We start from the raw sequence: 21532 nt of genomic DNA on the forward strand, positions 1-21532 counted from the left end.
ATAGCCCGCAGCCCGGGCATCCGGACCTCCCGGGCGTCCGGGGGGCGCCGGCAGGCGGGGGGAGGGGAGGGGGCCTGCGCGCGCCGGCGAGTGTGCTCCCGGGGGCGTCCCGGCTAGGCCTGGAGCGGGCCGGGGGCGGCGGCGGCAGGAAGAGCCCCCGCTCCGGTCGGGCGCCCGGCTCGGCCGCCGGCGACGCGGGGCGCTCCTGGGGATTTGCAACTCGCCCGATCAAGTCTTCGCCAGCGGGGCCGCTGCTGCCGGGGAAGGTAAGGAAGGCTCTGGCGGGGGCCTGAGGACTGGGGGCGCGGCGAGAGGGGGCGCAGCGTGGGTGGGAGGGGGTCAGGGGAGGGGCGGACGCCCGGACTTCCTAACTTCACCGTTTGGGGCTTCGTAGCTCCGAGGCTGGCGCTCCGAGCTCGGAGCACCCCCCCCACCCCGCCCCCGCCCCCTGCCTCCTCTGGCGGCGGCGACGGAATCTGGCAGGTCTCCGCGCGCCCGCACCGGGCGCGTTGAGGAGGGGGCGACCTGGACGTGGGAGAAGCTCCTCGGCGCTGCTCGGCTCCCCCGAGTCCACACACCCGCAGCCTGGCCGGGGTGGCAGGCCAGGCTGAGGAAGACAACCCTCCCCGTCACATGCACAGAGCCAGGGCCGGCTGGGGAAGGCGTTCCCCTTGTGTCCCCGACCCACACGGGCGCTGGCGGCCTCGGGAGCCCCAGAGGTGCCCCGCAGCCTCACACTGACCCAGGTAGGTTCAGGAGAGACACCCCGGTGTGTCCCCCTTCCCCTCATCACACTCAGAGCCCCTAAACCCCTGTAGGGGCCCGAGATGTCCTCCCCGCACGCACAGGCTCTCCCTCGCAGCCTCCGGTAGACGCGGCACCGGCGGCGGACACTCCCTGGAGGTGCTCTTGCCCCCAGATGGTCAGAGGGCTACCCTAGCACCGTCCGGCCCCCTACACACACACAAACGAACGCCCTGACTCGTTCCATTCTGATCTTTTCCACTCGCTCGGACAGGCCGCGCGGATAAGCGGATCCGAACTTTGGGTCGGCCCTGCGCCCTCTCTGCGCGGAGCGGTGAGGCCGGGCGCCGGGCACTCCTCGGTCCCCATTCCCAGCGGGCGGAGGCCGCCGGTCCTCGTCGGCCGCCGCGCAGCTGCCTCGAGGAACTAGACTGGCCCCCACCCCCTCCCGGGCAGGTTGGGGCTCTGGGCCCGGCCGGCCGCTCTCTCCCGCTAGTCCCCGCGGCCCCCTGGGGAGGGCACAGCGCGCCTCGGGCCTGCTTCGGGAGGGCACGGCGGACCTGAAAATCGCCCCGAAGCTTGGTGGCCGGGAACGCTTGTCAGAGGATGCGGCTCCGAGCCCGTGGACCGCCGCCGGGTGCGGCGGCTCCCGCTGGGTCACTTCCCAGGCAGCTCAGAGGGAGTGCCCGTTCCGGCACCCCAGCCCCGGCCCGCTGGGCACCTTACCCTCCCCACTTTTATTTTCGGCTTCCAAGTTTCTTGGCGTGCAGGGAGCCAGGATGGACCCGGATGAGTCCTAACCCACCCCTGCTTCAGCGCCCTTTCCCTCCACGCTCTCCCGTCACGTCCCTTTCATTCCCCAGGGTCAGGGCCGAGAATTCCTTAGCAGCAACTCCCGAGGAGTTGAAATGTGTGCAGGTGTGTGGGTGGGCAGGGGGCGCGCACCGCCCCCCCGCCCCAGGCAGCCAATTGGCAAACGTGTTGGGAAGGGGGCTGGGAGATATGCGCTCCCAACCCACCCTGGGGACCTAAGGGGACCCCCAGCGCCTTCCCCCACAGACACAAACACACGCCCCCTCCGAGCAGCGGCCGCGCGGGCGGGATGGGGACGAACGGGAGGCCGGGGTCTCTTTTCAAATCCGGAGGTGGAATACCGTGTATCTGGGGTCTGAGGAGGCGGCCATAGCGTCTCCTAGAGCCTGCAGCCTTCTATTCCTCGGCGACCCCCGCCGCCGCCGAGGCAGGGAGGGAGGTCGAGGGAGAGAGCCTCCCTCGCCCCCGCAGGCGGCCGCGAAACTCTGCGTCCGGACGCCCGGGCGCCCCGGGTGCGGCTTTGAGGACCCCAGCAAGGTCAAGCAGACGAAAGAGGGGGTGGGGGCTCCCGGGCGCGCCCCCGCCCGCGCAGTGTCAGGGCCGCTCAAGGGGTGGGGGCCGCCCGCCGATCTGCCCGGACCGCCAGGCGCCCGCGCCGCGTCCCCGGAGGCAAACGTTGCGCGTTCCGGGATCCCGGAGCGCCCAGCCCCGCGCCCTTCCTCCCGGCTCGCTCGCTCTTGCTCGGCGCTGCTTTCAGACTTGTTGCGCCTGGATCTGGGGGGCGGGGAGCCGGCCTGGGAGTCCCGGAACCGGGGCGACTGGAGGCCGAGAGCGAGGCCGGCGGGAATGCGCCAGGGCGGCGCGCGGCTCCGCCGGCGGGCGCGGCGCGGAGGCTCGAGCGCGGAGTTTGCCGCCTCCGATCCCGGGGAAGGGCGCTTGTCCCCGCCGCGCTCCCGCGCGGGGGCGGGAAAGGGGATTCGCCTCCCTCGGCATCACGCCGCTCTGCTCGAGACCCAGGGCCGGGAGGGGACGCAGCCAAGTTGGGGGGCCCTGCCTCGCCCGCAGGCTCCGGGCCCTCTCCGGCCTCGGTGGCCGCGTACGTGAAATGGGGGCGAGAGGGAGGCTCTGGGGGCCCTTCCGGCTCAGGCCCTCGGCGCTCTCCTGGACATCCGATGCGCTGGGCTCGCAGCGTGCTGGGCCCGCAGCGTCCCGGTCGGCCGGGTCCGGAGGCAGCTGGGCGCCTGCGGACGCGCGGCCTCAGGGCCGGGCAGGAGGCGGCCTCGGCGGGGCCGGACGAGAGGCAGGGCGCGGGCAACCTCCCTCGGCATCTTCGCCCCCTGGCCGGCCTGCCTGGCCTGGGCCCGCCTCCGGAGAGGGTCCTGGGGGCGAGTCCGCCCCCCGGGGACGCCTCCAGCTGCGGCCGGGGCGGCGGGCGCCGGGCTGCGGTGGCGGCGGTGGCGGATGGCGGCGCGCTGCCCCGAGCGGCCGAGAGAGGGCGCCCGCGCCACCGGCCGCCTGCCCGCCCCTTCCGTCTCGTCCGCGGCCCGGGCGCCCGCCCCATCCCCGCAGCCCGGCCGCCCCCGCCTCTCGGCGGGCCCTAGGCTCTCTCTTCAGGGCCTAGCGCAGTCAGCCGCCTCCCGGCACTCGCCGTGCCCGCGTGCCCGGTGCACGGGCGTGAAGAGCGCATTTGGGTACCTGTGTGCTACGCGAGCACGTGCGTGTCCGGCCGGTAGGCTGGCGGCTTGTGTGGGCAGGCACGCAGACTGCCACACGTGTGTGCGTGCGCGGAGCAGATCTGTGTCAATGCTCGCCCGGGATGGCAGGATTGAATCCAGCCACGTTTTACCTGGGGCTGGTCCCGTGGCGGTGTGCAAGCGGTGGGCCCCTCAAACCCTAAACCCGGAGGGTTGGTTAGCTTCGTGCATCCCGGCTGACCCACTCTGTCCCACTGTCATCTGGAACTCTCTGGCCCCCAGCCTGCGTGGCTGCGGCCGTGCTACCCGTCAGAGCTGCGATTTCTGGGTAGACCTATGACCTGGATACCCTTGTGTATAGCCTGCTCACACGTAGTGAAAGTACAGGTGCCCACGGGGACACGTGTGCACTGGGAGTGCAGCTTGGGCAAGGCAGAGGGCGTGCCCACCGTGTGAAGGCTAGGGGGAATAAGGAAGGAAAGAGGCCCTGCTCAGTTCAGTGAATGGGCTCTGGGGTGGAAAACAGCAGCCTGCAGGAGGCCAGAGGTGGGGGTCTCCGAGAGCCCTCCACGGGGGATGGCAGCTAAACCAGGAGAAGAGGGGTGGGAGTGGTGAGGATGGTCTCGCACCGGAGCAGCCATGCAAAGGCCCTGTGGCAGGTGTGAAGTGTAGGCAGCTCATGTGCAGGAGCTGGAGAGATGAAAAGCAGGACCGGGGCTCCAGAGGGAAGGGGGCCGGAACCCAGAGCCCTGCAGGCCTTGGACTGTGTCTTGGGAGTGGTGGGGACTATGGTGGGGGGGTAGGGGGGTGGTCCTAGACTGAGGTGGTGACCTGCCCCAATAGCCAAAGAGATGGTAGGTACCCCTGGGGTCAGCCCCTGCCCACAAGCACGCTGGACTCCAGGCTCCTCTCGTCATCCCGACACCACCCGAGATCCCCGTCAGTGTGTACCACAGACAGACCCACAACACAGCATAGAATACAAGTGTGCACTGCCCTGGAAGCTGGGCCCCATGATGGACATTCATATCTGGAGCTGTGGCTTTGCTCCGAGGATACCAGGCAGAGGGTGATGGGGGAACCCCTTTTCCCACCCTATGTTGTTGGGAAAGCAAGGCCCAAGAGGGGAAGAGCTTCCCGCTGATTCCCAGCCTGGGCCTCAGCAGCAGAGCACAGAGGCACAAGCCCTCCTCTGCAGGGCGAGACGCAGCAGGAGACCCAGGACCCTTGGCCGTGGCCGCAGAGGAGTTCGGATCCCTGGGTTCGGATTCCTTTCTGCCGGAGCATCCGGAGCCTTCCCTGTACCCAGTGTCCCCGTGGCTCACAGGGTAGCGGGAACAGGGGCTCCTTCTTGCCTGCAGCCACCATTCCCTCCGCTTTTTCTTATTAATTCATTTCTACTTAGGCTTCCCAGGGGACGCTAGTGGTAAAGAACCTGCTTGCCAGTGCAGGAGAGATAAGAGATGTGGGTTCAATCTCTGGGTCGGGGAGATCCCCTGGAGGAGGGCATGGCAACCCACTCGAGTATGGAGCACCCCCTGGACAGAGGAGCCTGGAGGGCTACCATCCATGGGGTCACAAAGAGTTAGACCTTCCTGACGCACGCACCTGGAAGGTGACAAGCAATGGAAGCAGCCCCAAAGGGCTAGAGCGCAGAGGGAGTCTCCTCGCCCTAGACCCCAGGTCCTCCTGTTATCCTTCCAGAATGTTCTGTGCCTTTACAAGCATAATCGTGTGTGTCCTGTAAGTGCTTTCCGTCTGCACGCAGCAGGGGACCCTGGCTCATGCCTTGACCGTCTCATCTCCAACCCTCACTCCCGCCGTTGCCCCCACACCTCCTCCCCCTCACCTCCCATCCCCCACAGCACCTCCACCCTCGCCTTTGACTCTCCAGCGTGTCCCTGCCCATGGGGTCTGTGGGCATCCTCCAGGGCTCACTTGGAGCGGGGTTTACGGACTGGTCCCTGCTGAGTGATCGGGTGACTGAGGGACCAGAGAGGCATCCAGGGCAGGTGGTTTCCAGGGCCTCAGAGGCTGTGATGGTTGGCGAGATGAGGGCCAGGTTGCCCCCGCCCCCCCACAGGGTGGCTGGTTTTGGGGGTGCTGACTCTCAGCTGAGACACGGCTGAGGGGTCCCCAAGGTGGGAGGAGAGGCAGAGGACCTGAGGAGCTGGCAGGCAGGGGCCTCAGAGCTCCATGCGTGTCCCAGGTGGCCTGGCCAAGTCATTGGGGGGCAGGGGGTGATGGTGGAGGGCCCGCCCCCTGGAGCCGGTGCCCTGGGGTGGCGGAGCCTCCCTGCCACCTGGCCTGTGGAGTTTGGACAGGCAGTGTAGGCGCCGCCCTGGGCTGTCAGGGCTGCCAGCCTATTTGTCCAGGAGGATGCCAGTGAGGTCAGAATGTGAAGAGCACTGTCCCTGCCCCCAGCCCAAGCCCTGCCCCCAGCCCAAGCCCTGACCCTCCAGGGCACATGTCCCTCCGGCTCGGCCCAGCCCTGGTTTCAGGGTCAGTCTTCTCCCCGGAGCCCGCCCTGGGCCACAGGTCAGCTTGTCCGCCTCTCTGCCCACCCAGCCCTAGCTCTTGGGGTGCAGCTGGTGGTGGCGCTGGGCCGGCCCACACTGTCACCCTCCCTCCCCCCAGCCCTCCTGGAGACAGGGGAGAAGGTGCTCGTGGCTGTCGGGAGCCTTGGTTCCTCTGAGCACCAAGTGCTCAGGTGCCACTTGGGACGGCCTGTCCTGATGCAGCCGCTGGTGCCACTGGGTGGCTCAGGGGTGTCGAGAGCCCCGAGACCCGGGTTCCCTGACGCGTGTCCAGGCTAAGCACCCCTCCCTTTGTTCTCACCCCTCCCACCACCCCATGCTGTCAGGGACACCCTGACACCCCTGGGACACCCCCAGGACCTCCGCGCCATCAGCCCGGCCACAAGGGCCCTTCCCGACCGGCTCTTCCAATCTTGCCGCCATTCCCACCGCCTTCCCGTGTGACCTTGGACCGCTGACCTTGGATGAGCCCCTCTCGCTGAGAATTCCGGGAACAGACCCTGCCGTGGGGCGTGGATGGGGTGTCACCTGTGGCCAGCAGCTGAGCGGGCTAGGACGCTGTGTCTCCCTCGGGGAGCATGGTCTTCCTCTCGGTACCAAGCAGGGGGACGCGGAGAGGAGAAGCAGGGACGTAGGTCACAGCCAGAATGTCGGGAGCCTCCCCTCCTTGGGAGAGCTCCCTGCCCCTGAGGGACGCCCAGCTGAAGGGGCTGATGCTGTCACTGTCCCCCCTGGGACTCCGCAGAGTGTGTCTGTGCAACACAAGAGCACTGTGTGTGTGTGCGCGCCTGGGCCGCGGGACGTGGTGGGAGCTCGTGAGGGCGCGTCTGTTCTCGGGAGGCCCCGCAGGCTCAGGTAACGCTTTCCAGGGCAGCCACCTTGCCCGTGACCCGAAGGCCCGTGACCTGAAGGACCGCGCGTGTCTGCCCGGCCGGGGATGGGGGTGGGGCAGAGCTGCTCAGAGCAGGCGGGTGGAGCACAGAGCACGGGCTGTCTTCAAGGCCTGCAAGTGGCTTGGGGAGACAGGCTCTTGGGAAAGAGAGGCGTGATGAGGGTGAGGGTCTCGAGGCGGCCTGGAGAGGAGCCAGCCCAGGACAAGGCTCCTCTCTCCGCCCCCAGCACTGGACCTTCCGGCCGGGACGCCTTTCTCTTTCCTCCGGGGCGGCTCTGCCTGGCTTCCAGCCAAGTTCCCCTGGCGGCCCCGGTGCCCAGGCTGGCGGGCAGGGGAGGGAGCCTCCCCACTGGCAGCCCAACCCCGCCCCGGCACCCCAGCCCCTGGACCTAGGGACCCTTCTCCTGTCTGCTCCCCCTCTCTGCTGGGAGGACAACACAGCTGGACCCCTCGGGGCATGCCTGGGATGCCCCACAAGTTGGCCGAGGTGCTCAGAGAACTGGCTGGCCCTGTGCGGGCTGGGAGTAGGGGGCAGGTGGTGGTCGTGGGGCTGGGGGCCAGGCTTTCCTAGCAGACCACCCCCAGCTCTGCTCCTAAATGGAGGCCTGCCTGTGCTCCCAGCCCCTGCCTGTGGCCCTGCGCCCCTGAGACCGCTCAGGCAGGCTGTCTAGGGTCTGTGACCAGGGTCGCCCAGTGGGGCTGCCTGTGCCTCCAGGAAACTAGCTGCCTGACCTGCCATGGCCCAGGAGGGACCTGTGGGGGCCCTGGGCGCCCCATGGCGGGAGGAGAGGGTGGTCAGGCGCCCTTAGGTGGCCTCTTAAAGCCCTGCCCACCCTCCAGCCCGCGGGCCGCCATCCGTGCCGCGGCTGCCCACCCGCCCCTCCCCCAGGGCAGGCTTCTCCAGGACACAGGCGGGCACTGTTCGGGGGGCCGGCCGGGACAACAGAGCGCCTTTGTGGCTGGTGTCTGGGATGCCATTGGTGGCCTGGGGTGGGTGGGTAGGGGACGGCAGGGCCGGGTCGGGCCTGTGTGTTGGGCCGGGAGGGGTGCAGTGGGGCCCAGGGATGGAGGTGCGGCTGGAGAATCCCAGAGCCTGCCGGCATCCAGCCTATGCCCCTGTGGGCAGGGAACCCGGGGCACCCCAGCTTCTGATGGCGGTCAGGGGTTGGACAGTCCACCTAAGCGTGGATGCATCTGAGATGTGGTGGGAGGTGGGTGGGGCACCCCTCAGTGGATTGGTGACCCCTCCAGCTGTGACGTGGGGCTGACACTGTTCCTGCCTCGCGGGGGTCCCGTAAGACCTGAGACCTCGCCCAGTGTGCGGTCAGCCCTCTTTCATCACCGTGACTCCAGCTCCTCCTCCCTCACCTGGCTCTCTGGGGTCCCCCATCCGTCACTCAGAGGCCGCCCCGCAGGCTCCGAGAGGCTGTGCAGTAGGCTCAGGGCAGAGGCTGGCCAAAGCGCTGGGACCCAGCCCTCGGCGGGATTCCCGGCCGCAGGCAGGTTGGGGAGGCGGGGACCTGAGGGGGCTCAGGTGCCCACTGATTACTGGAACCCAGGATGGGCAGTGACCCCAGTTGGGATATGTGAACCCACGGACCAGACAGAGCCCTGCAGCCTCGGGGAGACAGCCACCCGTGAGGACTTCTGCGAGGAGGGACGGGTGACCACGCTGGCGCCCGGCACTGAGGCCAGGCGCCTCTCCCACCCTCACCTTTGGTCAGTGGGCTTGTGGAGTCTGACCCCCAGGGGAGGCCCAGGCTCTGGGTGTGGCTGAGGGCAGGGAGCACGGGAAGGCTCAGATGAGCCACCACGTGGTCACCTGCAGGGAGGGGCGTGGAGCCGCCCTCCCTGGCCCGGCCCTGCTCTGAGGCCCTGGCCTGGGCTCCCCGGGGCTCCCCCTCCAGGCGGGCCCCTCCCCGATCACTGACCCGCATATCCCATAGCACACACTGAGCCCTCCTCCTGCCGTCAGCCTCGTGTGAGTGTGCTACAGGTGCCCACATGTGCAGATGCCTTGCACACATGTGTGTGCACACAGAACACATACATGCACGCACAGATACTTGCAGGCATCTATTCCCCCAGCTCAGCAAGGGTGCCCACCGCCCATCGCCCCGTTGCTTAAGGTGGGGGCCTGGTCATCTCCAAGTCCCTGTCTGTCCTCTGACTGTCCCCCGCCCATCTCCTCCCATCTCTCCATGCCTGCGCCCCCCATCCCGTCAGAGGAACCCCCCAGTGAAGATCAGCGGCTGCCCCTGTTCATCCCAGGACCCTGCCAGCATCACCCCTCGGGGACACTACCCCGGGTGCCAGGCGGGGTCGGGGCTCCCTCGCGGGCCCCACACTCTCTCAGCTGTGATCTCTCAGCCTGGGATGGGTTCGACTGGTTGGCCTCCACCCGGCTGTGACCTGGGGCCTGACAACGGTGTGCCCCAGCCCGAGGGGCCTCTGAGCCGTTTATCCAAGGCCTTGTTGGAGCTCTCAGGCAAGCAGTGAATAGGGGTGGAGAGGGGGAGGCCCACTGTTGGAAAGCACCTGTGGGCCTGTCGGGGGCGGGGCAGAGGGTAGGGTCTGGGCAGGTGCAGGTGAGTGGCCGCTGGCAGGCTCAGGGGCCATCCGTGCTGGCGGCCTGGGCCTCCTGCCCAGCTCTGCCCCAAGTCCAGCCTAAAGAGGCTAGACCAGGTCACTCTGGGGCTTGGGCTCAGAGCTGGGACCGCCTTCTGGCCAGCAGAGCTGTCCCCAAGGCCCAGAGCCTGGAGCCCTCGAGTTCTGGAGAACGCCTGGCCCTCTGGTGGCCCCGGCGACCCCCGCTCTGGGACCCTGTGTGAAAATCCTACAGGAGGCTCTGCCAGGCCATCTTCTAGCCCCAGAAGCCTGTTAAGGCTCACACTGGAGCCTCAGTCCTGGGGGTGCCCTGACCTGCCCCTTAGCTTCCCCCACTGGCACCTCCCACGTCCCCAGGGTGCAGGCCAGAAGGTGCCCTCCTCCCCTGCCCCCTGGGCCCAGGGCTGCTCCCTCCTGTGGCCCCCGCGCCCACCCCACTTCCCTCCTGCTCTCCGGGCGGCTTCTCATGCTGCCATGCTTCTGGGGGGCGGTTCTGAGCAGGGCCCTGCCCTGTTTGTGACCCTCCCTGCTCCTCTCGCCCGCTGTACAGGGCACGGGGGTGGCCTCGCTCCCCGCACAGACTGACCGGAGCCGAGTGAGCCGGTCTGGATGAGGACCGGCCGGCTCCCACGGGCCCCTGGACAGGCAGGCTTAGGGCGGTCTACCTGACCCAGGGCAGTGCCCGGCCTCTCAGGGGGCAGGGGCTTTGTCCCGCAGACCTGGGCCCAGACCCTGGCTCGGGCGTCCAGCACCCACAGGCCTCCCCCCAGGTAGCTCCTCTGTGGCACCCACATGCCCCTCTGCACAGAGGTCCTCCAGGTTGCGGAGACAGAGAGTCTGGCAGAGGAGGTCCTCCTGTGTGTCCCGCCACGCGGGAGCAGGCTGACATCCTATCCAGGCCTGTGAGGCCACAAGGTGGGGGAGGCGGCCGTGCCTCACCAGCCCCTCACCCACAGCGTGCAGGCCGAGCGCCTGCTCCAGGCTGTATCCACTTTCCAGACGGGAGGGCTGGGAGTGGGCTCCCAGGAGCAGAGATGGGGCGGGGGGAGGGTGGGCAGGGCCCAGGCCGGCCCCTCTAAGGGCAGGCGTGCGGTTTCGGGGTGGCCTTGACCCTGGGTCCAAAGGGATGGGACAGGCTGAGTTGGCTATTGAGTGGTGGGGTTGGGGGGCTGTTGAAGGAGGCACCAGACTGTGATGAGGGTCTCCGCTGGGCTCTGCCAACATCCACCAGGGACTCTCCCGGGCATCAGAGTGGGTCTGTCCCAGGGCTGGGACCCCAGCTGGGGTCCACATCCACACAGCCATGAGGGGGGCCACCCATGCCTGGTCACCCTGGCTCGGCTGGCACAGAGCCCGAGGCTGCCCGTGTCCCACTCCCTGCCCTGCCTCCACAGCCTGTAGGGAAGGACGGCAGGAGGGGACTGCAGAGCGGTGGCCAACCTTGTGCCGCCGGCCAGCTGGGCCTGGTAGCATGAAGCGGCCGGCGTGTGCACGGTCAGCAGAGTGGAGGGGCCGCCCCGGGCCCTCGGAGGGGCTCGGGGGGCTGCTGCGGCTGGTGCGGCTCTTCCTGCACCAACCCTCCAAGCTGCCATGGGGGGCGACCCCCAGCAGGGGCTTTGGGGAGGTGAAGTTTGCAGGCAAAAGGAGCTTTCCAGGGTCCACATGCCGGGGGGTCAGGAGGGACTGTGCTGGCCTCTGAGCCCAGGCTCGGCTGTGTCCCCGCTGACCTGTGGTTTCCCGCCCCTACCCCCCAGCGGTGAGTGGGTGGTACACAGCCAGGCCCACTCCTCCACAGGTCAGGGGACCCCAGGGCCAGGAATTTGGGGGCAGCCTGGGGGTTCAAGTGTGGGCACCCCTGCCCCCTCACTGTGACCCCCGTCTGAGCCTCAGTTTTCTCATGTGACATGGAAGGGGACAGCGCCCGCCTGGCTGGGGGGCAGGCAGGGGTCAGCGCAGGCCGAGGCCTGGTCCCCGGGGGCTGCAGGTGATTCCAGGGAGGGAGAGAGGGCGGCTCCCTGGCAGGAACTCAGACGGGAGGCTGAGCCGTATGTGCCAGACACAGGGCAGATAGATGTCAGCAAAGCCAGACCGGGGTCTGACCCCACCCTCGTCCCCCACAGAGCCAGTCACTCCTGCAGATGTGGGGACTCCACACCTGCCCGGGCAAGGCTCAGAGAGGCAGGGCTGCAGGAGACTGGGGGCGACCTCTGTCCTCTGCCCTCCGCCCTACTTCTCCTCTGTCTGGATTTGAGGATCCTTCCCTGAAAGATGCGGGGCAGGGGTGTGGTCCTAGAGGTCCGGAGGCCCAGCAGCAGGATGGCCCCCGTGGCTGTGATGGGGCCAGTGGGCAGGCCTGGAACCCCCGAAGCTTCGCCAGGCTGCCCAGCTGGATGGGAACAGCCAAGATCCCTGGGCCGGCGGCCCTGGCTGGGGCTGCCCGCTGCTTCCCGCCCAGGCTTGCTTGGAGAGGAAGTGACCCACCCCTGGCTCTCTGCCCCTGCAGGTGGACACACAGGCAGGTGGGCAGAGCAGGTGCCTGAGCTCAGGGCCAGGGCCCACATTGGCAGCTCGGAGCCCAGGGTGGGCACTGCCCTCAGTGTGCCCTTCTCCGGGGCTCAGCCCTGCCCTCTGCTCTTTCTCTTCCAGCTGCTGCTTGAGGCCATGGGCGGGTGCCGGGCTGCTGGACCATAGGAACCGCCACTGCCCCCCCGGTGCCCGGAAGCTGCCTCTGCCCCCTCCCACCCAGAGCCCCAGCCCCCCAGCCCATTCCAACCCCGCTCGCCGCCAGACCCTGGCATGTCCAGGCCTGGCCTGCACCTGCCTGCCCAGCCCGCGGAACCCCGGCGGCCCCGCGAGCTAGGATGAGGGGCCAGGCCGCCGCCCCGGGTGCCCTCTGGATCCTTGGGCCGCTGCTGCTGCTGCTGCTGGGGCGCCAGGCGGGCACGGCTGCGGGCACAGCCGCGGGGCCCGGGGCCGAGCCCTGCTCCACACTGGTGCAGGGCAAGTTCTTCGGCTACTTCTCAGCGGCCGCGGTGTTCCCAGCCAACGCCTCACGCTGCTCCTGGACCCTGCGCAACCCGGACCCACGCCGCTACACGCTCTACATGAAGGTGGCCAAGGCGCCCGCCTGCAGCAGCCCCGCCCGCGTCCGCACCTACCAGTTTGACTCCTTCCTGGAGTCCACGCGCACCTACCTGGGCGTGGAGAGCTTCGATGAGGTGCTGCGGCTCTGCGACCCCTCGGCGCCCCTGGCCTTCCTGCAGGCCAGCAAGCAGTTTCTGCAGATGCAGCACCTGAGGCCGCCCCAGGACAGCACGCAGGGGCCCCGGGACGGGCCCCCCGGGCCCCGCGACGACTTCTCCGTGGAGTACCTGGTGGTGGGCAACCGCAACCCCAGCCGGGCCGCCTGCCAGATGCTGTGCCGCTGGCTGGATGCCTGTCTGGCCGGCAGCCGCAGCTCACACCCCTGTGGCATCATGCAGACCCCCTGCGCCTGCCTAGGCGGGGACACCGGCGACCCTGCCTCCGGCTCCCTGGCACCCCGCGGTGACGTCTGCCTGAGGGACAGCGTGGCTGGGGGCCCCGAGAACTGCCTCACAAGCCTGACCCAGGACCGGGGCGGGGACGGCGCTCCAGGTGAGTGAGCAGCAAGGCATACACGACACAGCCCAGGGGGCGGGGCCGGGGTAGCACTGCCGGTCACCTGGAGGTCAGGGGTCACTTGGTCCCGGGGGACACTGGAATTCTGGGAGAGGTGCAGGTGAGCCCTGTGGGGGTCAGAGGCAGGGCAGGGCAGAGGTGAGGGTGGGCATGTGCTCGGCCTGTCCCACCTTCTTAGCAAGCTTGGGGTCCTTGGTGAGACGGGCACCAGCATGGGGCGGGGCTGGTACCATCAGGGGGTGGGACGCGGAGTGGAGCTCCACGGGGGTGGGGCAGAAGGGAGGCCCTGCATACTCATGGAGGGGAGCCCCCCGTGGGACCCCAGGGCGAGGGTGACAGGGGATAGCTCTTCACCATCTGTGCTGGTGGAGACCAGACAGTGTGCTGAGTGCTCGAGAGCCAGGCTGGGCTGGGCATCCATGCGGGCGGGTCCCCATGGGGCCAGGTGACATGTCCAGGGCTCTTGGCCTCTCCCAAGCCAGTGAGACTGATGGACTCCTCAGAAAAACGTCTTTCAAGGCATAAGAGCAGCTCCTTAGGGGATTTCAAAGGGAACCAGCTCTCCTGGAACATGGTTCTATTCATGGCGCCTGGGCCGCGGAGCCCAGATTAGAAGCCTCCATGAAGCAGTGAGCATAGCTGGAGAGGAGAGGGAGGGGGTGGGCAGAGGCCCCGGGGGTGGGGACACGGCATCCAGGAGGCCGTCAGGAAACCTCCGCCTTCCATTAGTGGGATCGGGGACCCCAGCGATGGGGTGTGAGGGCTGATCTTCGGGCTGCCCAGGTGGAGGGCGCTGTGACCTTGGCACGGGCAGCCCCCCGCGGTGTGGTGGTGGGAGTGGTCCTTCTGGTGGCAGAGGAGAACGGAGCGGGGGGTGGGGTGGGGGGGTGGGGGCTGGGGTCGGCGGCTGGTTTGGGAGGCCGGTGGGCGCAGGAGGTCCAGGAGGGGTGGTGGCCTGGCTGCATGCGTCGCTCGGCCGCTCCCCAGTGGTCACCTGCCCCTTGAACCTCAGTGTCCTCCCCGGCAAGGTGTTGACTGCTTTGAGGTACTGTCCAGTCGCCTCAGGCCTGATGGCCCTGGAGCTTGGCCCACACTGGAGGCTGCAGCACAAGAGTTGGCCTCTGCCAGCTCCCGGGGCAGTGACCGTGCCAGGGAGACAACCCGGTCTGGCTGGAGCCGCATGGAGCTTGCGGGACAAGGTCAAGGAGGCGGGGCCGCTGTGATGAACTGTGAGCTTGCAGCTCAACGTTGGTGCTGGAGGGAGCAGGCCCAGGTGTGCAGTTGCATGCAAAGGTGGCCCGGCCTCCCGGACGGGGCTTGCCTCTTCTCTTGAGAGCTGAAGGGCCGTGGGGGCTTTAAGCAGAGGGGGCACAGGGCTGGGGCTGTCAATGTGGTATCTGGCTCAGAGCAGAAATCCAGGAGGGCACTGATGCTGGCCTGGCTGGGAGGACGGGGGAGCGCCTGGGGGATGGGGTGTGCAGCTGACGGACTTGCTGATGCCAAGGATGTGGGCGTGGAGGAAGGAGACTGATCGCTGGACCATGCCCAGGTTTCTGGCTGGGCGTGGGGACCTCAGCTAAGGTGGGGAAGTGGTGGGGAGGAAGATCCAGAGGTCAGAATAGGACCCGACTATGAGAGGCCCACAGGCCATCCAGCGGGAATGTCATTTGAGAGGGACCACAGGGTCAGGTTCAAGTTAATCCGAGCCTGCCCTGCACTTGCTGTGTCCCCAGGCCAATCCCCTCAGGCTCCTTGTCTTTAAAATGGAGAGAGTAAAACATCTTCTTTCCTTGGTTGTCATGAAGAATGAGAATGGGGTGAAAGTGTTTCTAAGCAAAAGCAACATCAGTGATGAAATGTCAATATCTATGTTTATTATTAGGTAGGGGATCTGGAGGGCTTGGCAGGCAGAGACAGATTAGAGGGGAGGAGGGCTATGTGGGGACTCTGGACTTGAGCAGAGACTCTGAGAATGGGAATGTTTGCCTGTGGTCGTGGAGGGAGGTGGACACACGTGTGCACATGCTTGCACGCATACATCTGTGTGCACGTGTGTGTGTGGTGTGTTACGTGAGCATATGTGCACAGTGTCATGGAAGCATGCGTGTTCAGTGTGTTATGCGAGCATGTGTGTGTTCATGCATCCCTGTGTGCAAGTGGGGGGACATGTATGTATGTGTTCACACAGGCGCTGCCAGTCCGTGTGTGCACACACTCACACGCACGTGTGAGTGCTTGCCTGTGTGCGTGGCTGGCGTGTCCACATGTGCAGCTGGTGTTGGGTGCATCAGCTATCTGTGTGCACTGTGTGTGTGTGAGCATGTACACGGGTACACTGGTATGTACTCGAATTCACTGTGCATGTGTGTTGTATGTGTGTAGGCTGGCTCTGGGCGAGTCTTGACAAAGCTCAAGTCAAGGCTCTGTGGCGGGGCTGACTGCCTTGTGGAAGACAGTTCGGAGGGCATGCGGGCTGGGGCTGCCACCGGGAAGTGAGGAGTTCGACTCTGAGACACAGGGTGGCAGGAACAGGAGGTGGTCACCTCCACCCAGGGGGCAGTGCAGACCCTGTGGCCGTGTCCTGGACTCAGAAGGCCCTGATGCTTCTGAGATCTTGGGAGTAAACATCGTGTCAGCAGTGGCCACAGCATCGTAACCAGTTCACTTTTCCCAGCCGCCCAGGTGGCTCCCAGCGAGGACCCGCCTCCCAGCCCAGGGCCTCTGCCTGGGGTGCTCCCTGGCCCAGAACACTCTCCCCACGTGCCCCCTCCCTCAGGGGCTGCCCAGATGGCACGTGGCTGCAGCCCCAGGCCCACTGTCCCCTCACTCTCCCTCTCTTCCCACACAGAATCACCCGTGAACACCAGAGAATTTCCCATGTCCTTACTGTGTCCCTGCCAGGACGTCCCCAGCACGGGGCAGGGGAGTTGGCCCTGCCCACTGACGAAGCCCTGTGGTGGCCCAGCCCTGGCGGCAGCAGGCCCTTGATAGATGCATGTGGAGTGGAGGGAGGCGCAGAGGTGTCCAGGCCACGGGCAGGCTCACACAGCTTGAAAGGGGGAGACCCAGAGCAGAGCAGCTCTTGGTCCCGGGGCTTCTCCTGCAAGAGCTCAGCTGAGAGGGTCTGTGTGTGTGTGTGTGTGTGTGTGTAGGGGCGAGGTAGCCCACGGACCAGAGAGGTCTAGCAGTCATTCAGAAGACACACAGCTGAGCCGGACCCCACATTGTGCTGCGGAGCCTGTGCCCCAGAGCCGCGCCCCCCACACCGAGCAGGGGAGGCTGGGTCAGGCATGTCCTCTGTCCCGGCTCTAGGGGGCCGTGCGATTCCCAGAGCGAGCAGGCGGCCCAGGCCAGCCTGTGGCCCACTTTCAGCCCTGCCCCCGCCCGGCCTGTCCAAACGCCACATGGCCACGCCATGCGTCCGACTGGCAAGGCTTCCTCGGGCCAGGGCACCGCTCCCTGCCCCCGGCCGGCCCCCTCTGCACAGCCCGCACGCTCCCGCCTCCTTCAGAGTCTCTCTGCGTTTTTCTGCCTCTGGTGAGATGGGGCCATTTCTCTCAAGGGTTGCTTTAAATATTCATGTTTTAATTAAAGAATTTTATTGCAGAAGCGACATGTAAGATAATGAAAAAGCGGCATCCTGGGGGCTGGGGGCCAGTGTGTGTGTGTGTGTGTTCTCGTGTGTGTGCATGCGTGTCCCTGTGCATATGTGTGTCCCTGTGCGTTCATGACCCTGCGTGTGCACATGTGTGCCTCCCCCAAGTGCCTGCATGGGTGGGGTGGGGCTGGGCTGGAACCTGAGTGTGTGACATCCCCAGTGCGTGTAAGGCAGGGATGCTGGGCCTAGTGGCCGTGACCTACCCCAGGCTGAGTGCCCCGGTGCCTCCAGGCCTGTCCGCTCTCAGCCAGGGCGCCCCTGCCCTGACACCCCGTGGACTTTGGAGTAATTCCCACCCTAAATGCCACACAGCTACCCACTCTAGGGGCTGCAGTGCGTGGAGAGAGGCAGGGCTCTGATGGGAGGAGGTACTCCAGGGGAAGGGTGTGTCCCTGGAGCTTAGGGGTGACCAGGAATGTGTTGGGGGGACAGGGAGACAAGAGCAGGAAGGGTCAGGGCCTCCCTGCCAGGATGGTTTTCATTCCAGCCCTGGGAACTGTTCTTTTGCACAAGGGCCAACTTAGAAAACCTGGAAAACAAGGTTTCTGGCTCCAGGCACTGTAGGCAGACATAGGACATGACCCTGTGGAGACCATAAGAGCACACGGGGGGCCGCCCAGAGCGGGGTTCCCACACCACCCTGCAGCTGGCAGGCTGGGAGCTGTGGCCCTGCGGGGGTCTTGCTGCCCCCCAAAGTGGGGAAGGGCTGTGAGTTGTGTAGCCAAAGCTCAAGAGAGGAGGAGACCTGCCCAGGTCACCCAGCGTCAAAGCGCAAAGCCAGGCAGGACCCGGGCCTTCGTCTGGGCTTGGAACAGTCACCCTTCTTAGGACAGGGGCGCCTGCCGGACTAATCCTGCAGACGGGGTCCTATCACTGACTTGCCAAGCCTCAGTTTCCTTCTGTGAAATGGGGACGGGACAATACCTGCCTGGAGGGTCTGGCGCCTCTATCGTGCATGGAGGAACTCTCCTTGTCCTCCTTCTCTGACAAGCGGCCTGTGGGCAGTGGTCGCAGTTCTCAGCCCCGTCCTGAGATCCCACAGTGCCTCCTGCAGCTGGGCAGCTTGCTGGTTGCTTGGGCCCTGACAGTGGAAGCCACAGGCCTTGGTGAAGGACACACTGGACTTGAGTCTGGACTTGTGGCCCCAGAGGGGGGCTGTGGTTTGGGTGGGGGCAGAGCTGTCCATTCCCTGTAGCCTTCATTTGCACATCCATGCAAGGGGCTCAGAGGAAAAACCTGCGTGCTGCAGGACAGGCCTTGACTCTGGGGGCTGCGGTCCTCACAGAGGCTGGACTGCGCTATGGCTGCATAGGGAGCCCAGCCTGTAGGTCAGAGGCGGGGCGGGAACAGGCGGGGCTGATCCACCGGCAGTGCTGCCTGACCTGATGGACTCGGGAGACCTCTGCCGGACGAGGCAGGAAGTGCAGACTGCCTCCTCCACAGGGGACCCAGGAGGCGGGGAGGCCCAGTGGGAAAAGGGCCTCCCTGAGTGCCCCACCCCAGCCCACTGGGGCACAGGGACCCCGGGACTGGGGCAACCACAGCCTCCAGACTGGGGTGCTGGGGTGGGAAGGATGCCTGGAGACCCCTCGCCGTGTGTCCGCTCTCCTGGGTGGCCAAGGCTGCCTGGCGGCCATTAATTGGCTCTATTCATCCCTTAATGAGATGGAAATGAGGCTTCCAGACAGAGGGGGCATTGAGCCTGGGAAGAATGGCGGCTTCTTTCCGGGCCTGGAGGGGCAGCCCACCCCCCAACCTTGCCCACTCTTCTGCTGCCCCCTCAGAGCCCACCCAGCCCAAGAGCCCCGTGGCCACCAGGCAAAGGGTGGCCTGGGCTCCTCTGTGCCCAGCGCTGCGGGCCCCAGGAGACCTGCCTGGGTGATTCCCTGGCTGCGGATGTGCTTGCCTGACGAACATTCACCAGGGGTCAGCCACGTGTGACGATGCATGGTAAAAATGATAACAGAGACAGCAGCTGCCACTAACCAAGCGTGCATCAGTGGTCAGGGCGCGGCATGCGACAGGGAGCCTGTGTCGAGGATCAGAAGCCAGTCTGTCATGTGTGATCAGGATCGGGAATCAGCGTGTGAGCAGAGTCAGGGCTGGGCCCGGGGGGCAGTCTGTCCTCTGAGCCAGTGGACCCCCTGCCTGGCCTCTCCTGATATGACCCTTCCTTTCCTTCCCCTCCCGCCACCACGTCCCCACCACCTGGGTCACCAAGGTAACCAGCCCCGAAATAGTGGGTGTTTTGGCAGCTGAGGTCTAACCTGAGTCTATCCTGAAAGACTGAGCTCTGCAGCAGTTGCCATGGGAACCAAGTGGCATCCTCCGATTAGCTTGGCTTGGACACCCTCTCTCTCCCACCCACTGCCAGCTTCCACGTCACTCAGGCTTCCACATGGGGGCTGGGCTGGGGCAGCAAGCGGGGACAGGTAGGACGGGCCCGCTGTGCCCCTGCAGCCAGTCCGGCCCCCGACTCCAGCCTCCCCGTTCCTTCGTGTCAGTGTGGCAGGACGGGAGCTCAGCCAGTGAGACCGCTGGAACCTGGAGCCCCAGGCGGGGGCCTAGACTGCTGCTGGCAGCCTGCCTTGTCTGACGGCCGCAGGGACAGTGCTTGGAATCTGATCGGGGGTCTGGTCCCGGCTCCCCTTGTTATCAAATGGGCGTGGCTGTGGGGATCCTGCCGACCACCAGGCCCCGAGGAAAGGCGCCTGAAGTGGTGACAGTGAGGGCCCCGCATCTGGACAGCCTCAGCCCGTCACACCCTCAGAGGCACTCATGGGCAGTGTGCACTGGGGGCTGTCCTGGGGCCCCCCACCCACTCCCCTGTGCCCTGGTCTGCTGGCCATACACCCCGAACCCCTGGGACACAGGATTTGCAGTTCAAAACCAAGGCCTATTTGTGTAGTAGCCGCCATGCTTCTGGCTCCCACCCAGCCCTGGGACCCTGGAGCCACCTGCCTGGTGAGGCTCAGGCCTGCTTGCCTCCTCAACTCCAGAGCAGATCGTCCTGTGGGGTGGGGTGGGGGGAGCCTCACCAGCTCCTGACTGTCTGGACCACCCCTCTCTGAGCCTCGGTTTCCTCTACTGTAAGTGGGTCCACACCTGGTTCCTGGGTGGACTGGGACTCAAGGTTCCTGAGGCATCCGGTGCTGAGCGGGGAGGGGAGACAGGAAGTGGGGAAGACAGGACTCCGCTGCCTAGGATGCCTCCTGAGCACCGGCCTTGGGGGAGCACCGGGCCTTGAAGGGTTGGGGACCAGGTCCAACAACCTACTCAGCCCCTCCTGACTGGGGGAGCACAAACATTCCGTCACTAGAGCAGGCTCAGACTTCTCACATGGACAATGGGGGAGAGAGGCCCTGGTGAGAGCACAGGGCATCAAGCCCAGGCCCAGGAGGGGCTCGGAACCAGGGCCCTTGGCCCCCTGGAACCAGGGTCTGTGCAAAGCTCAGCCCAGCCTCTACTCTGCAGCCCTGGCAAGGTCCTCCCCAGGCCCCTCTGCACTGCGCGTGTAGGAGGGGCACAGCAGGGCCAATGCCCACCCATAAACCACGCGATTAAGGTCAGAGCTGGCCCCTCCTTCCAGTCCCCTGTTGGGGCGTGTTGGCGTGCCTACCTGCCCCACCCACCTGCGTGCCCCAATTGCAGGGCAGGTCTGAGAACAGGAGGCCTGACTTGTGTGTGCCCCTGAGGCTCTGCCTTTCTGGGCTCCAGGGGAGGCGGGACGCTTGGGAGGGGGGCTCTGTGAGGACAGTGAAGGATCCTTGATGGCTTGGGGGCCTGGAGGGTGAATGAGCCTTGCTTTCTGAGTTGGGGGACTTGGGCCCCCTCCCCTGCCTGCCATTCATTTGCTTCCGGTGCCCCCTGCTGGTCAGTTCCCAGCACAGGCACAGGACTGCTGACACCTTTCAAGTGGCCCTCCACAGAATCCAGCACCTGGACGCCCAGCTTGCTGGGCATCAAAGCAGGTTCTCTGGAGGAATTCCCTGGCAGGCCGGTGGTTAGGACTTGATGCTTTCACTGCCTTGGCTCAGGTTAGATCCCTGGTCCGGGAACTAAGAGCCCACACGCTGGGCAGTATGCCAACACACACACATACACAGAGCGGGTTCCCTAGCATCGACTGAGTCCCCACACCTGTGGTCTCCCCGTCACTTCTTGCTGCTTGCCGTCACAGGCGGCAGACTTGGGAAGAAGTGCCCTCATCCTCAGGTGGAGGGCGTGAGGGCAGGGTGGGTGGACCTGACCATCCCAGGGCAGTGGGTGGGGGGCCACCACGTGCACCCCGTCTTTAGGCTCCAGCACCCACCCCAGGGGCCTGCGCAGTCTGCCTGCTCGCCCCATGTGCTCCCCAGGGAAGCCAGGCTCTGAGAGGCCACAAGGACCCTCCTGCTGGGTCAGGAGGGTGTGACTTGCCCTTGGCCAGCCTAGCCTGGCTCCCCTGCCCCCGCCGCAGGTAGGGCAGCAGCCCAGCTCCAGGGTGACTCCCAGTGCCGGGCCATGGCAGTGCCATCTCCTTGGCCCGTTGCTGGGGGCTGTGTCAGGGGCGGCAGGCAGGGCACCCAGCCCATGATAGGCGCTTGGTGACCTGTGCATGCCCTTGCTGGGTCTGCCCTGACCCTGCTGTTCTGGGAGCACGGGGCCCTGGAGTTGGTGAGGACAAATGGGGTGGCGGCACCAGAGTCCCTCAGGGTGGGAGCTATCTAGCCTGTGGACTGAATGCCTGGATGAAGCAGCCCCTCCTTGAACCCATCAGTGCCCAGCTCTTGCCCAAGATGTTGGCCTCCTGCTCCTCACCCCTCAGTGGCCCCCTAGTACTTGGAGGCTGTTAGTGTCCTTGGTGGCACTGGGGCCACCAAGGGGCTCAGACCTTCAAGGACATGAGGTCATGATGCTTGAGGGGACAGGACCAGGATGAAGATCC

The 21532-nt window shown here is 66.3% G+C and overlaps 1 protein-coding gene across 1 annotated transcript in view; it reads left to right on the forward strand.

Annotated features, from left to right (window-relative positions):
• The first annotated feature begins 12148 nt into the window (after window positions 1–12148).
• The window catches only part of ADGRB1 (adhesion G protein-coupled receptor B1), a 63583-nt gene continuing 54199 nt past the window's right edge, over window positions 12149–21532 (forward strand). Inside the window, 1 exon segment of the mRNA XM_088844484.1 lies at window positions 12149–12923. Coding sequence (XP_088700610.1) covers window positions 12149–12923 — 775 coding nt within the window.

Source organism: Moschus berezovskii, chromosome 16, assembly GCF_049115385.1.
Source record: "Moschus berezovskii isolate FMDL1 chromosome 16, NW_MosBer_1.0, whole genome shotgun sequence".
Taxonomy (NCBI): domain Eukaryota; kingdom Metazoa; phylum Chordata; class Mammalia; order Artiodactyla; family Moschidae; genus Moschus; species Moschus berezovskii.